The 16,364-nt window shown below is 36.6% G+C and overlaps 1 protein-coding gene across 15 annotated transcripts in view; it reads left to right on the top strand.

Moving 5' to 3' along the window:
• The window catches only part of osy (oskyddad), a 281,999-nt gene extending 266,759 nt beyond the window's left edge, over positions 1-15,240 (top strand). For all 15 annotated transcript variants that reach the window (XM_067781425.1, XM_067781467.1, XM_067781416.1 and 12 more), the window contains 4 exons: positions 7,867-8,294; positions 8,361-8,580; positions 9,792-9,969; positions 11,618-15,240. In XM_067781425.1, the coding sequence (XP_067637526.1) occupies positions 7,867-8,294; positions 8,361-8,580; positions 9,792-9,969; positions 11,618-12,372 (1,581 nt within the window). In that variant the 3' untranslated portion in view covers positions 12,373-15,240. The remainder of the gene's footprint in view (positions 1-7,866; positions 8,295-8,360; positions 8,581-9,791; positions 9,970-11,617) is intronic.
• Positions 15,241-16,364: the final 1,124 nt, after the last annotated feature.

The raw sequence follows: 16,364 nt of genomic DNA, 5'->3' as shown, positions 1-16,364 counted from the left end.
TTATGCAGACAACTGATTGATGAGGCTTTGTCTTCCTCGATATGAGGAACTATCTCCACAAGTTTAAAGAAATATGTATCGTAAAAATTTTGCCGTTTCAACGAAAAAGCACGAAGAGGCCCTCAGAGCCTTCCACAAAGTCGGCAAAGTCATAAGCTGATTAATTCTCAACGCACCCTGCTCTTAGCATCGAACACCCAAAACTCGCAGTTGAGGAAAATAGTACTCCCAGTGGGACGGTCGTCACTCCAGTACAACTTCGATCTGTATACTACAATAGATCAATCTCATGCCAATCAGGAATAAACCCCGACAAATACAATGTATGTTCTGCATGTTGTGTGTTCCCAAATGACACCACCCACCATCATATTTACAATTGCAATGTGGAACCAATGTCGGTACATAGGTTTTATTCTCTAGTGCAACGCTGTTGAAGGTACAAACTTCTTATAACTATCTTTAGCGGATATCGATGATAAGTTTTGAAGAAGAAGAATATGAGCTAGCTTATAAAGACGCACCCCTCGTAGCTTATATAGCAAACGTTACAACAGGATGGTCGAAATAAAAAGAAGGCAAGATTTGCAATTGTGCAACCAAACAAGATTAATGATCAAGTTCTATTCGACATGCTTTAAAACCGGCCCTGATTGTACATTATATACACTGAAAGAAAAAGACTGTTAAAATCAATCGAAATAACGGTCAATTCAACCGAAATTCCTCTCAATTTTTATCCATCGCAACAAGATGTTGAATCAACTGCGCACAAATCGTTGATCTGTAATTGACCGTTTTAGTAGTCAAATGAACAAAAAAGTTTTTGTGACAGCTTTGTACAAAAGTACCTATGTTGCGGTATTTGCAAGGCAGATGAGTTTTCGCTGAAATCTTTTCATGGCAGAAATATACTCAGACTTCTTGCCGAACAGTGCCGAGGGGTGATTCCGCTTAGAAAATTATCTTCTAATTGAAAAACCTTATTTCTAAAATTTTTATGTTGCTTTGCCCGGGGTGTGAACCCAGGGTCTTCGGTGTGGTAGGCGGAGCACGCTATCATCACACCACGCCGGCCGCCATATGCATACGTAAATATGTGCATACATATAGTACAAAGTAGAGAGCGCAGTGAGCGTAAAATTCTCTTTGAAATTTGCTCATGTATTGACTGTTGATCGCTGTTGAAATTACCAGTGAGATCAGTTATGTTAACAAAAAAATCAGTTAGATTGATTAGGAATCTGTCGATTTGACAGAATTTTGTTAACTTAAGAGCGACAATTTCTCTCCTGTTGAAATGACAAAACTAATTTGTTCGCTTCACAAACAACTCGTTCGAATTAACTATAATTTGATCAATTTCACCGAATCTCCGTTAACTCAAGAACAACAGAAACGATTTTTTGATTTTACTAGCACCATTTCTTTCAGTGTACATACATGCATACTCACACACATTCACCGCTGCATTAAAGCACATTGTATGTTCTACTGGAAATTGTTATTCCTATGGCTTTTAGCTTTTGGCGCTTACAATGTGTGTGCCGCCGAAAACTTGCCATTGATATTAAATTAAGTTAGATGGAAGTCGGAAATTGTAAATAATGTCAATTTTATGCTGCTGCGTAATCCAATACAAACTTAAGGATTAACTTTTATTTATTAAGCGAAAACACATAATGCCGACGAAAATGCGTTGTAAGCTGTTGTTGGCTTCACACCAACAATAATACCTTTTACTTCAATGAATATATTTCAGTTGATTCTTCTACTTGCAGCTTTTATTGGGCTAACTACTAATAACCTTACGTGTGTGTTGGTAAGCGTCGGAGTGGTTAACGACACTTGTACAAATATTCTTATTATGTAACGCAGTAAAAAAAAAATCAGCCGGAAAATTTTTTATGTCTTTAATTATATAATCCCATCATCTAATGCTGCCGTGGCTCTTTTGTTTTATTCTTCTATTTTTCTCTCAATAAATTCACTTTATATCTGGCCACGCATTTACTCTCACTCCATCTTACCTACTAAGCACTTTGCTTTTCTTCATTACTTCATTTGGGTTTTTTTTTTTGTTTCTTTACTTAACTTACGGTTTCTGCTTTGTGCGTTTAATTTATTCCTGGGTGTGTCTGCTGATGTTCGAATGGTAATCAATTATCGTAGTTAATTTCCGCACGTCGTAGACATCCTTCTGAGATTCAACTTTTTTTCCCTTAACTACCATGTACTCAAGTTGAGCTGTAAATATTGTGGATGCTTAAATGGATATTGATAGTGAAAACTTATTTCTTTGGACTAAACTCACGTACGAAATCAAACCATTTACAGTCGAACTGTTTTCTATCAAGAAAAGAGCAAACATTTCTTTAAGGATAGCGGAAACATTCATCAATAAAAGCGTTTGGGTTACATTTTCAGTGCTATAATTTTTGATTTAGTCCACACAATTTCAGGCGTCGGATAAGCTCTCAAATTGATCACCACAGCTACAACACAAGGACTATTTTTTCCGGATTAGCTGAAAATTCCGCATACCATACCTCTCCCATTACTTTGAACTATCGGTAGATATGGTTTCCAATTTAGCCCGCTTGTGCCAAACTTCCTCTTCTATTGTGTCTCTAACAGCCCCATTGAAGCGCTGTTGTGGGATGTTCCATAAGATAATATGTTCATAACCCTCTGCCTTTAGGCTTTCGCTTCGTTTGTGTCTTCAGCCCAAGCTGCTATGATGCGATATCGTGAGAATGTATTAAAGCCATCCAATGGGTTTTCAATATTTTCCTGAAATGAGCTCCCCCCCCCCCCTTCCAGCGCGATTAATTATGTAGTCTGTAAGGATCCCAACAATCGTGTATTAAAACCTAAAGAACGGGCAGAAGAGCTAAGTCAAGCGACAGCAGGTAAAGCGACTCAGTAGAGCGAATACTTTTTGAGAGTTTTGTGTTTTCAATTGAAACTACATTTTAATGGGGCAATGGAAGACTAAGTCAGTATCTCTGCCGGTTTGGAGATATAACAGAAAATCATGCATGCTTCCATTATCACAATTGCGCTTTAAGTCATTTTGAGCCGAGGCAGCAATTTTTGCCACCCCATACATTCTACTCCCTTTCTGTTTATTCGTATTTATTTCTTTATTAACTCAAAAATCGTCTTTTTTGAGTTATGATACCATCGACGTAAATAGGCGACGTAAATAAGACGGTAGTGTTCAGAGCCAGAAACATTTCAAAAACCGGGTACTTTCTATGAACCGGATACTTCTTTTGGGCACTTATATATCAACCGAGTACTTTTTTACAAACGGGTACTTTCTCAGAAACGAGTATATTTCGAACCGGATACTTTTTAAGACCTGGGTACATTTTTAGAGCCGGTGCTTTTTCGGATCGGGGTACTTATTTAGAACCGAGTACTTTTTCGCATCTGGATAGTTTTTTTTTTTTTTTAGAACGGGGAAGTTTTTCGGATTCGGGTACTGTTTTAGAAAAGGGAATTATACAGATCCGGGTACTTTCCAGCACCGGATACTATTTGGGATATAAGTACTTGTTCATAACAGGGTACTTTTAGAAAACAGGGTACTTTTTCTGTCCCCGGTACTTGTTAGAACCGGGGTGTTCTTTAGAAATGGCTAATTTTTCAGAACCGAGTATTTGTTTGAATCCGATTACTTTTTCAGATTTGGAAAATTTTTTTGGATTTGGCTACGTTTTCAGAACCGTAACTTTTCTTTGGGTGCTTTTTCGGATCCGGGTAGTTATTTAGAAACTGGGTCTTTTTCACAACCGACACATGGAAAATCTCTTCATGATGCGTGAATTTGAATTTAATTTCATTCATCTTTTTGCAAAAATATATAAGCGATCGTCAACAACTTTGCAAATATTTTTGCATTTCACAATGAAGAGCGCAAATTTCTGTTGAGTTGTTTTTCAAGTTCTTCCTGTTGTTTTTCATAACAGAAATAATAGTAACAATTTTTAGTTGCATTACTGTCCTGTTAATTAAATTTAATTACAATAGACAAAGTTGGGAAAAATAAAGCAAATCATATACCAAAACAAGTTTAGCTAACTTTTAAGTTTTTGATATAAACGAGCACTCCCCTGCATAGGCCATGTTCAACCGACTGTATCAAAAATTGATAGTCAAGTTGAATTTATGCACAATAATTGACTGCGGCTGGGGTCAGGCCAAACTGCACAATGTGGCTTATCACAAAAGTTTACTCGACCACAAGTGGCTAACTGGTTAAAGCCCAAAAGTTGCCAAACAAACTTAAATTGTCACAAATTGTAAGAAATATTAGGGTGGCTCTTGAGTGAAGTGATTTCTATGGTCCAAATTTTAGAGAACAAATGTCTAACTGCACTTACATACTTACAAACGAACGAGAGTAAAAACGGGATTTATATTTATACTAGCAGAGTACACGGCGTTACTGGTGTTGGGCAGATACTAATCTAAATAAGAAGGTGTATTTTAACGCATTTCTTCCCGTTACTCAAAGTCAAACAATCAGTATATAAGATTTTATTGAGCTTCTTCAAAATATACTTCCCAATATTTCTCATTCTTACCCTTTATAATTTCCTTATCTCTCCCTTTTCTTTTTTTACACCCTCTGCCTCCCCCTTTTTTTAGATCCCTCATTCCTATAATTTATCTTATTTGCTTTATTTTTCCAATTTTGTCTTGTTACACACAATTCATACTCAAAATCTCATAACTTAATCAAAATATTTTAGCTGCACAATTTTTGTCTATCATCTCATATAGACAGCTATTTTTACAATGGAATGCTTAAATTGAATAAATACTTTTAAGTCACTCAATTAAATCGCTTTAACCTCCTGTGAATTCAACGCTATGACCAAACAAAATTTCTGCACTTAAGTACGTACATGGCGTATGAGTAACTTTTGCTGACATACAAAATTTGTCGCACCACCCATTGGCGCACGTGAAATTGAAAAAAAAAATTTATTTAAAATTCTTAGTTCCGAAATATGAAAAACCATCGCCCTGATCGAAGGAACCTATAGCCAAAATTTGGTGATGATTGAAGCGTATTTCCCATACGTTTCCATAGGGAACACAACACACACACACAGAATTTGATTTTTATACACATAGATTAGGAAAGGAAATGCTGTACAGGCTTTTTCTGTTGAACTGTATTGAACCTGGATACGGCCGCAGAAATCTGTGATCTGCCTTTGACACCCGCAAGCCAACTTTTGACTTTTAACAGTTAGAAAGTAGTCACGCTTTTTCGATGGGGCAAAGTACTGATAACACAATAGCAACAATAATAATACAATCAGTTTTGCAACCGAATGATATTTTCAACGCGAGTTTTTCAAATACCTTTACAATTCCTTTAAGCAATGGAAAATACTTAACAACTTCTGGAATTCTTAGTATTATAGTTGGAATTCAATTCCAAAAGGAAAAGTATTTTTACTCTTGCTATGAAAAGAAAACATTTTTTTGTAATTTTTCGGGGAGCTGTAATGTAATCCATTCTTTTGTTCTCGGACAAAGGAGCTATTTACTTTTCCTTATTATATTTAGGAAATTGGGGCTAATTTTGTTCCTAAAGTAATCATAACTACCCAGCTTTGCATATAGGCTGCTCAAGATTTCTTTTAGGTTCATTAATTTACCAACTAAACTAAAAAGTCAAGCTGTAATGCTATAAACCCAAAGTTACAGAGGTGAATAAATGATTAGTAAAAAAGGCAATACTTAGAGACCAATTGCAAAGCGAACAGCGGGACATTCATATGGCTGAGTGGATAGAGTCATCTGCCCTTACACTAGAATAAAGTAGGAATCTTAAATATTTCGAGTTCAATATTCAGTCCCGAAAAGCTAGCTGGAGAAGATGTGAAATTCAGAAACATATTCCAGTAACCCCAGTAATTTTGTAATTTTTCTCTAGTATCAATAACAACAAGTAAGGAAGGCTAAGTTCGAGTGTAATCGAACATTACATACTCAGCTGAAAGCTTTGGAGACAAAATAAGGGAAAATCAACATGTAGGAAAATTTACCAGGGTAACCCTGGAATGTGTTTGTATGAAGTGGGTATCAAATGGAGGGTACTAAAGAGTATTTTAAAAGGGAGTGAGCCATAGTTCTATAGGTGGCCGCCATTTCGGGATACCGCAACAAAGGTGGACCAGGGGTGACTCTAGAATGCGTTTGTACGACATGGGTATCAAATTAAAGGTATTAATGAGGGTTTTAAAAGGGAGTGGTGGTAGTTGTTTATGTGAATTTGTTTTCGAGATATCGACCAAAATGTTGACAAGGATGACCCAGATAATCATCTGTCGGGTACCGCTAATTTATTTATATATGTAATACCACGAAGCGTATTTCTGCCAATATTCCAAGGGCTTTTGGTTTCGCCCTGCAAAACTTTTTCATTTCCTTCTACTTAATGTGGTAGGTGTCACACCCATTTTACAAAGTTTTTTTTCTAAAATTATATTTTGCGTCAATAAACCAATCCAATTACCATGTTTCATCCCTTTTTTCGAATTTGGTATAGAATTATGGCATTTTTTCATTTTTCGTAATTTTCGATATCGAAAAAGTGGGCGTGGTCATAGTCGGATTCCGACCATTTTGTATACCAAGATAAAATGAGTTCAGATAAGTACGTGAACTGAGTTTAGAAAAGAAATATCGATTTTTGCTCAAGTTATCGTGATAACGGCCCAACGAAAAGACAGACGGTCGACTGTGTATAAAAACTGGGCGTGGTTTCAACCGACTTCACCCGTTTTTACAGAAAACATTTATCGTCATAGAATCTACGCCCCTACCAAATTTCACAAGGATTGGTAAATTTTTGTTCGACTTATGGCATTAAAAGTATTCTAGAAAAACTGAACGAAAAAGGGCGGAGCCACGCCCATTTTGAAATTTTATTTTATTTATTTTATTTATAAAGATATTGAATTTTTTGTTAAATTTGACTTAAAAAAAATTTTGTTTTTAAACGGGCGTGGTCGTCATCCGATTTCGCTAATTTTTATTTAGCACATATACAGTAATAGTAGTCACGTTCCTGCCAAATTTCATCATGATATCTTCAACGACTGCCAAATTACAGCTTGCAAAACTTTTAAATTACCTTCTTGTAAAAGTGGGCGGTGCCACGCCCATTGTCAAAAATCTTACTAATTTTCTATTCTGGATTAAACGTTAACCCATCTACCAAGTTTCATCGGTTTATCCGCCTTTGGCAATGAATTATCGCATTTTTTCGGTTTTTCGAAATTTTCGATATCGAAAAAGTGGGCGTGGTTAAGTCCGATATCGTTCATTTTAAATAGCGATCTGAGGTGAGTGCCCAGGGACCTACATATCAAATTTCATCTATATAACTCAAAATTTACTCAAGTTATAGTGCTAACGGGCGGACGGACGGACATGGCTCAATCAAATTTCTTTTCGATACTGATGATTTTGATATATGGAATTCCATATCTATCACGATTCCTTTATACCTGTACAATCAACCGTTATCCAATTAAAGTTAATATACTCTGTGTGCAAAGCACGCTGAGTATAAAAACAATTGTATAAAGCAATTTGAGCATATCTCGCTAGTTAAATATAGATAACAAAAAATCAAGCTTCACAAAGGCAGCCCTAGTACAATAAATATATTCAAAACATACAACATACATCCTTATCTACTTTATTATTAACAACAAGCTAGCCATAAATATATGCAATAAAAAAAAAATAAAAAAGAATATGTATTAAAAAAAAAGTGAGCAACCAGACAAACTTTTCATCTACAAACTTCCACTTTTATCTTTCATGTAGATTGGCCTTTTACGTGGCGGTCGTATGCTTGCCGAAGAATCGCCCAACTTTTTACGCCAACAATATAATGCCAGTTCATTGGAGGAAGTCTTTCTAAAGTTATCAGTTTTACAGAATATGGGACGTCGTCGCCGTTCATCAATTGCACAGGAAATTGTTGAACAAGTACAAGTACCAGCTATTTCTAATCCAGCATTGGATATGTCCGATGAGCACAATACGGCCGATGTCTCTGGTGAGTTTGGTGATAATATATCGATGAATTCGGCGATACGTGATCCGATTACAGCAGCCGAAAGGCCCGCATCACCATTGCCACCCGAAAAAGAACCGCATACAACCCTTCTACAACATTTGGATGTAATTAGTTCGCATCACATGCGCGCATTGGTATGGAAGAACTTTTTGTGGATGTTGCGTAATGTTCCGTAAGTTGATGTAGGGAATGGAAATGATTGATTAATTTTTGAAAAAAATATTTTTTGTTGTTGCAGTGCTATGTTATTTATTGTTGCCTTGCCTGTGGTACAAATTATTATATTCTGCTATGCCATTGGTCACGATCCCACCGGTCTTAAAGTCGCTGTTGCAAATGGTGAATTGACAGAACAAATGTCAATCGATCAATTTTGTCCAGTGAATCCGGGTTGTAATCAAACACATTTGAGTTGTCGTTATTTGGATATGCTCAAAAGGAATAAAAATATGGTTGTGGTGAGTTATGTTGTAAGCTTAAAATATATTTTAGACATAGATGCGGTTAACAGAGTTTCCTGTTATTTGAGATGTAAGTCTTGCCTTCTTTTCACTTGCCAGATGTTAAATTTATCATCAAACTGTGATTACGAAAAGAGTAAATATAACTGGATTTAACCCTGCAGCGTACCGCTCTAACACAGTTTTTCTTTCTAATTTTGTTTTTAACATTGTGATGTCTTACGAAAAGGAAATTGTCCTCCTTTGCATACCTTTTAATACCTTAACTGGTCCAGTGGTAGGCGGTTCCAAAATAATCGCTGCCTTTGGGTTATTGATTTTAATTCATATAACGTAGACGCAGCTCTGCATCCGACAAGCACAAGCTCGGAGGTAGTCATTAAACCTGTAGTGCGAAACTGAAGCGTTGCGTAACTGTCATCCATCTTCATCTTAGAGAAAATACCCGAATTTTCTGAGAATAGTACAGAATTTGGCGCAATAGATGTGGATATCGGACTAGGCCAGCTGCCCGTTCAATCATGAAAAACGACATACAGCAGCATCCTTAGATTGGCTTTATATTGCTGTTCCTCATAGCACGTAATTTGTCAAGCTAATCGCCTTTCAGAGCTTGTCTGAAAGTGAAAGCCACTCGAGGATCGCATAAGCTTGAACTATAGAAGTAGCCATTTTCCCAATTTTGTTTAGTTATATTTCAGCATAGAAGGTGCACGTTTATCAGTGGTTTATCGCTCCTTCTCAGCCCCCTTCGGAATTGATATTTGGTCAAAGGCTTGACCACAGTTGTATAAGAGTGGGGTAGGCAATTTAACGTACTTCCTTTGATCACTTGGCTCTTCTGCCTGGCACTCCGGTTAAGTAGAGTTTTTTTGCTCCTTATCAGCACCCTCTTCAGATCATATCTGCTCCAGCTTTTGACAAGTGGATCCAGCCAAGTATGACCCATTTGCATATTTTGTTAGGCCACTTGCAGCATCCGCCTTGAACGCAAATTGCTCAGCGTTTGTGACCTTAAAATTCCTTATGTCCTAGCTCCAGGGCTGCCTGAACATGTCTCTCGAAAATTTTTCTCACCAAAATTAGTCAGCGTACTTCAAAAATGTATGGCCTACTTAGGAAACAAACAACTGATACCTCAACATTGTCCTTTTACAAGCATATTTTATTCAGAATACAATTCAAATACACTTAACTTTTCTTTACAGAAATATTTCCAAACTGAAGAGGATGCAAACGAAGAAGTACGACGTGGGAATGCATGGGGCTCGTTGGTTTTCGACCAGAATTATACAGTAGCGCTAAATGAGCGTGTGGAAAATGGACGTTACGCTGAGAATGCAACAATTGATTCGTCGGATGTTAATGTGCGCTTGGATATGTCAAGTAAGAATCTGTGCACCTTTTTTGAAACCGGTTACTTTTTTGGAAAGAAAGCTTTTTTGGAACTGATTATTTTTCTGAAAATGAGCTACCTTTTTTGAGCAGTTACTTTTCGCACCAGTTTCTTTTCCGCCAATAAAATTTTTGAACCTAAAACTCTTTAGAACCGATTACTCTTTTGACCGGTAATTGTTTTGAACCGGTAAATATTTTAAACGATCATTTTTTCACCGGTTATATTTTGAATCGGTTACTTTTTGAACCGAATATTTTTCGAACTGGTTAGTTTCTTAAACCGGTTCCGTTTTTGAACTAGTTACATCATTTGAACTGATAACGTTTTTAAACCGGTTACGTTTATAAACCACCAGCTATTTTGTACCGCTTCCTTTTTTAAACCAGCTACTTTTTTGCGACGCTTATATTTTTGAATCGGTAAGTTTTTTGAACCGTTTGCTTTTTAAACTCGTTACTTTTTTACACCGGTTCCATTTTTGAACTAGTTATTTTTTTGAATTGATAACGTTTTTAAACCGTTTACTTTGGTAAACCACCAGTTATTTTGAATGCGTTCCTTTCTTTAACCGGTTACTTTTTAGTTAGTTTTCTTTTCTAAACCAGTTAGGTTTTTGAACAGTCTACTTTTTTTAATTAGCTGGTTTTTTGAACCGTTAACTTTTTAGAACCTCTGCCCTTTTTAAACCGGTTACTTTTTTCAGACGCTTACATTTTCGAATCGTTATGTTTTTTAAAACGGTTACTTTTTAGCCGGCGGCCACCGTGGTGTGATGGTAGCGTGCTCCGCCTACCACACCGTATGCCCTGGGTTCGCACCCCGGGCAAAGCAACATCAAAATTTTATAAATAAGGTTTTTTAATTAGAAGACAATTTTTCTAAGCGGGGTCGCCCCTCGGCAGTGTTTGGCAAGCGCTCCGGATGTATTTCTGCCATGAAAAGCTCTCAGTGAAAACTCATCTGCCTTGCAGATGCCGTTCGGAGTCGGCATAAAACATGTAGGTCCCGTCCGGCCAATTTGTAGGGAAAATCAAGAGGAGCACAACGCAAATTGGAAGAGAAGCTCGGCCTTAGATCTATTCGGAGGTTATCGCGACTTACATTTATTTATTTATTTATTTTTTTTTTTTGAACCGGTTAGTTTTATGAGAAGCTTATTGTTTTGAACCGGTTACTTTTTTGGGAGCTTAATTTTATTTGGAAACGCGAATAAAAATTGGTCGAAAGATTACTATCTAACTATTGAGATCACAGGTCTAACATCTGTGAAATGTGGTGCAACGTTAGCCTGCTCCGCCTACCACGCCGAGGATCCTGGGCAAAGCAATATTAAAAGTTTAGAAACAAGGTTTTTCAAATAGAAGAAAATTTTTTTAAGCGGGGTCGCCCCTCGGCAGTGTTTGCGCGTATTTTTGTCATGAAAAGCTCTTAGTGAAAACTCATCTGCTCTCAAATGCCGTTCGGAGTTGACTTAAATAAGTAGCTCTCGTCCCACCAATTTGTAGGAAACATTAAAAGAAGCACAACGCAAATAAGAAGAAAAGCCCGGCCTAAAATCTCTTCGGAAGTTATCGGGCTTACATTTTTATTTATTTATTTTATCTCACTTTTCTATTCACTCTCTTGTTTTTTCAGATCAACAAATATCCACACTGCTCTATCGCGATCTACAATACACATTCCTCGATTTCGTCCAAAATGTACTTAGCGAATGCGAATTGAATCCAAAACTTGGCCGCGTTCCCATCGATTGGCAAACTCCCATTTATGGTATGAATAATCCAAATTTCACCGACTTTGCCGCACCTGGCGTTATTTTGACCATCATATTCTTTTTATCTGTGGCCATTACATCGGGCGCCATGCTGATCGAACGCAATGAGGGTATGTTGGAACGTTGCTTGGTAGCTGGTATAACTGGACCAGAAATTCTGCTATCACAAGTGCTCTCACAATTTACCGTTGTTGTTTTGCAAATACTCTTTGTGCTACTTGTCAGTTTTGGTTTCTTCGATTTGACCAATGAAGGCAGCATGTGGCTAGTGGTTGGTCTTTGTTTACTTAACGGCTTATGCGGAATGTGTTTTGGTTTTGTGATTGCCTGCGCTGTGGATACAGAACGTACAGCTACTTATGTGGCTATGGGCTCATTCTTGCCAATCGTAATGTTATGCGGCATTATTTGGCCTATTGAGGGCATGTATCCAGCATTACAGTTTATAACGACATTCTTGCCATTAACTAAGCCAACCGAATGTTTACGTTCGATATTACAACGCGGTTGGGGTTTCTCAGAACCATCTGTTCATAATGGGTTCATTACAATATCGCTATGGGTGTTGGTCTTTTTGGTGCTGAGCATATTATTCCTTAAATTCAAAAAGGGTTAAAATTTTGTGTGACGTTGCCATGATGATGAAAGGCGGCGACGGCTGCGATAGCGCAGCGCAAACAAGGGTGAACGTCACAATTAATTTACGGTTGCAGGGTAGTAGGAACAAAAAAGAACAAAGTTAATAGGTAAGGTATATTAAATAAGTTTAAATACTATAAATTTACGTATGTGTATGTGATAGTGTGTGCACATTAGACCGTATCGAAAAATTTGGTGGTCGCTACCTGAACTTATGGAATTTTGCAAGCAACTTTACTTCTTCCGAGTGTGCCAAGAACAAGACAAAACATTTATTTTATATTACTTTGCATACAATTTGGAATACAAAAACTTACCCAGTCGGACAACTTCCGGTTAATTTGTCTCCTGCTTGGAAATTACTTAGACTAATTTCAAAATTATTTCTAATTTCCTTTCTTGACTTCCTCGGAATTCGTTAAGGATATTTTCAAAATAATTTAGCACGGCGTTGGATTTAGTGATGTTGCCACATTGATGTCTTTTCAAAATTATTTTGAAATATTTTTATATTATTTAGGGCTATTTCATAGTTTCTGTGAGACCAATAATTCCAGCATCGAAAAACTAACCAATTACGTATGCATTTTTGCAAATTTGGAATCTACCATTTTTTCGAAACCGTTTTTTTTTTGGAGCTGTTTGTGATGTTGCTTTTCTTAAATAAATAACTCTGTAGTAAACCATTTACTTTTCTGGAACCGGTTACTGTTCCTTACAGGAACCAGCTACTTTAACGAACTCAGGTTTTTGTGACACCAATAACATTTGGAAACGGTTCCTAAGCAGTTATTAACCGATTACTTGCTTTCGAATCAGTTACTTTTTTTTGAACGGGTTTCTTTTTTGAGCTGGTTGCTATTTTCGAAACGGTAATTTTTTTCGATCCGGTCAGTTTCCTCTAAACCGATTCAGCCGTAATTTTTTGCAGCCGATTACTACCCTGTTAGTGGTAACTTTTTAAGGCGGGTACATATTTGAACTGGTTACTTTTCAGAAGCCAATAACTATTTTGGAATATGTTATTTCTTTGAACTGGTTACTCCTTCAGAACCACCTTCTTCCTAGAACCACTTACATGGTTAGAACTCGTTACTTCTTTTCTTCTTCAGTTAAACCGTTACTTCTTTAAAAACAGTTACTTTTTAGAACCTTTTACTTGTTTTAAACCGCTTACTCTTTTAGAACCCGTTACTTCTTAGAACCGGTTACTTTTACAGAACCAGTTACTTCTTTCAAACGCCTAATTTCTTAGATCCAGTTACATTTTAAGATCCTGTTACTTCTTACAACCGCTTCCCTTTTGGAACCGGCTACTTTTTTAGAACCGGTTACCTTTTTTTAATCAGTTAGTCCTTAGAACTGGTAACTTTTTAGCGCAGTTATTTCTTAGAAGTGATAACTTTTTTTTAACCAGTTTCTTCTTTGAAGCGGCTACTTTCTTAGAATCAATACCTTTTTTGAACCGGTTACTTTTTTGGAAACAATTAATTCCTGGAACCAGTAACATATTTTGGAAACAATTGGTTCTTACAACCTGTTGTTATTTTGGAGACATGTTATTTATTTTGAAAAAGTTCACAACTATCCTGAGATAGTTACGAAAAATTCCAAAAAGTCCTGACACATTAAAGAAGTTCACTCAAAATTTAAAGCTGTACTTCTGGCACTAAAACAATTGATGAGAAACTCCCTTTCGGAATTTTGGTCATAACCAAGATTCTTAAATATCTTGAAGTCATTGCTTGGCTGTTAATTAACCCCGGTTCGGTTCTGGTGATTTTGTGCATATTACTTGGCCATGGTGATTAAGTGGGATAATTTAATGGCTGTAAAAGCAACACCGCCTTGTACTTCCGCAGGAGGAAGAATTGAACGACCTCAAATTGCTGTGCGAGGACACTCGTTATATAAATTAGCGGCTTAGCGGATACTCTTCTTCAGGTATAGCGCACTAAACACAGCAGATGCTGCTAAACGGATAGCACATGTACTACGAAAACCTTTTTAGTTTTTCCGAGATCAATTAGTTTCCTCTAGAGTAATTCGCTGAGAAGTTTGGTAATTTGATGTTCACACTTTTAAATCAAGATTTAAATTAACCTATGTACTCAATACTGTTGCGGTCGGGAATGGTATGAGAATAACTTACTGCGCCCTCGTTCGCCTAGAACTTGTGCCTCTCGCGGCATACAAAACCCGTGGGCAATAGATAAATAAGAGACGAACTAAGGTGATGTTATATATCGGTGATCGATGTGATATTACGGTGTGGTCACTTGCAACATGTTCCCGACTAGGTGGGTCTAGAATCTACGAACAACGAAATGTCTCTTTCCAGAACAACTCAGATTACGGAATGTGCTTTATTATAATTATGACGAGTTCTAATTTTTTTCTTTATTTTTGATGCGGTCTAATGTATGTACATTTACCACACACATACACATACCTATATACTGTGTAGCCTAACGCCTAACTCTTAAAATTGTATGCTATTTTAGTTTTTAAGTTTATTGGGGGATAAATTTGCTTGGCTTTGGCATTGCGTCAGTTTGGCAGTCATTGCGCAGCATTTATTCAGCGAAGTTACCATTGAAATTGTTGGTAGATTTGTTTCTTTTTTTTTTTGTAGATTTAAGGCAAAAAGGAATATACTGTAACATGTAAAATTTAAATTATATTTAAAAATGGGTTAACTAAAAATAAACAAAAACATTAAAATAAAAATACACACATATGCATATTTATATGTAAGCACCTCCGTCTATTCAATACACATTTGTATGTATATGTATTGTAGTCGTAATTTATGCAATAAAATTTATATTCTTAACGTTGATAACGGTTTATTTATTGCAGTTGGCATTGATGTTATACTGTATTGTTAATCGCTGGATGAAATTGGGAACGTAATTAAGTATTTAAATCGTACTCGTTTAAAGCGAGAAATTTTTATTTAATTTATATGCTTAAAACAATTGATAAGATATTTATGAAGTGAAAGTTTGGCTAAGCTTTGGTTTTAATAAAAGCTCTCTTATCGGTATTTCAAAGAAAACTACCCCATTATTTCTCGTAAGGGCACTGAAGATGGCACAACGTCAAAACCGATTCATATAAGAGTCAACCGTTATTGTATCTAATTGACTAATATTTCTGCAGTACCTGTGAGTTCTTAGTTGGCCGGTTTATTTGCCCAGCCCTTCAAGTGCGAGTACAGTATTGGTCCAAAAACCATGTCATAGTCTTCAGCTTTGTTTAGGAATTTAAATTAATTTATAGATCAATACGCAAGTACGTATTTATATTGCTATTCTATCAACCCATACCCCGCCTCAATTTTACTCCAACTTATTTCCCCCTGCTGAGCCTTACAGCTCTACTCTTGGCCTTACTCTAACTGCTCCTCTTCACTTTGTTCTTTCTCCATTTTCATAGCCCTAATATAAGTGTATTTTACTTCCCCTTTATTCCTCTATCCACTTCTTTTTCGGTTTTTAATTTCCCCCTTCAATTCAGTTTTTTACAACCATCCTCTCTACGCCCCCATGTCGTTTCTTCTTTTTATTCTCCTAATTTTAAATTATTTTCACTAAACCCCTCCTTTGTCTTATTCTCAGCTTTCTCCTTCTTTCCTCTGCCTCTAGTTCTTCATTTTCTTCATGGTTCTCGCTACATTCCTCTCTGTTATCGTTTTATTCTGACTTCTAACCATCCCCTGCTCTAACAATTATCCTTTATATTTCTGTTCTCCCTCTCTCCCTCTGCATTTTCCTTTTATTCTGCCTTCACCTTGCGCATATTTTCTTTTTATCCTCCTAATATTTTATTTCTTTTCCCCTCAGCCTTTATTTTCCCTCTTCAACGACTTACTCTCGCTTTCCCTGCCTTTTATTTCATATTTTCTTCTCTATTTAGAGTCAGCACACCAAGAGTCCTAGAGTTGAACCCGGGGACAAGTTTTTT

This window comes from Eurosta solidaginis, chromosome 1 (assembly GCF_040869045.1).
Source record: "Eurosta solidaginis isolate ZX-2024a chromosome 1, ASM4086904v1, whole genome shotgun sequence".
In the NCBI taxonomy this organism is placed as follows: domain Eukaryota; kingdom Metazoa; phylum Arthropoda; class Insecta; order Diptera; family Tephritidae; genus Eurosta; species Eurosta solidaginis.
Note: the sequence above shows the minus strand (reverse complement) of the source record. Positions and strands in the feature narration are given on the sequence as shown.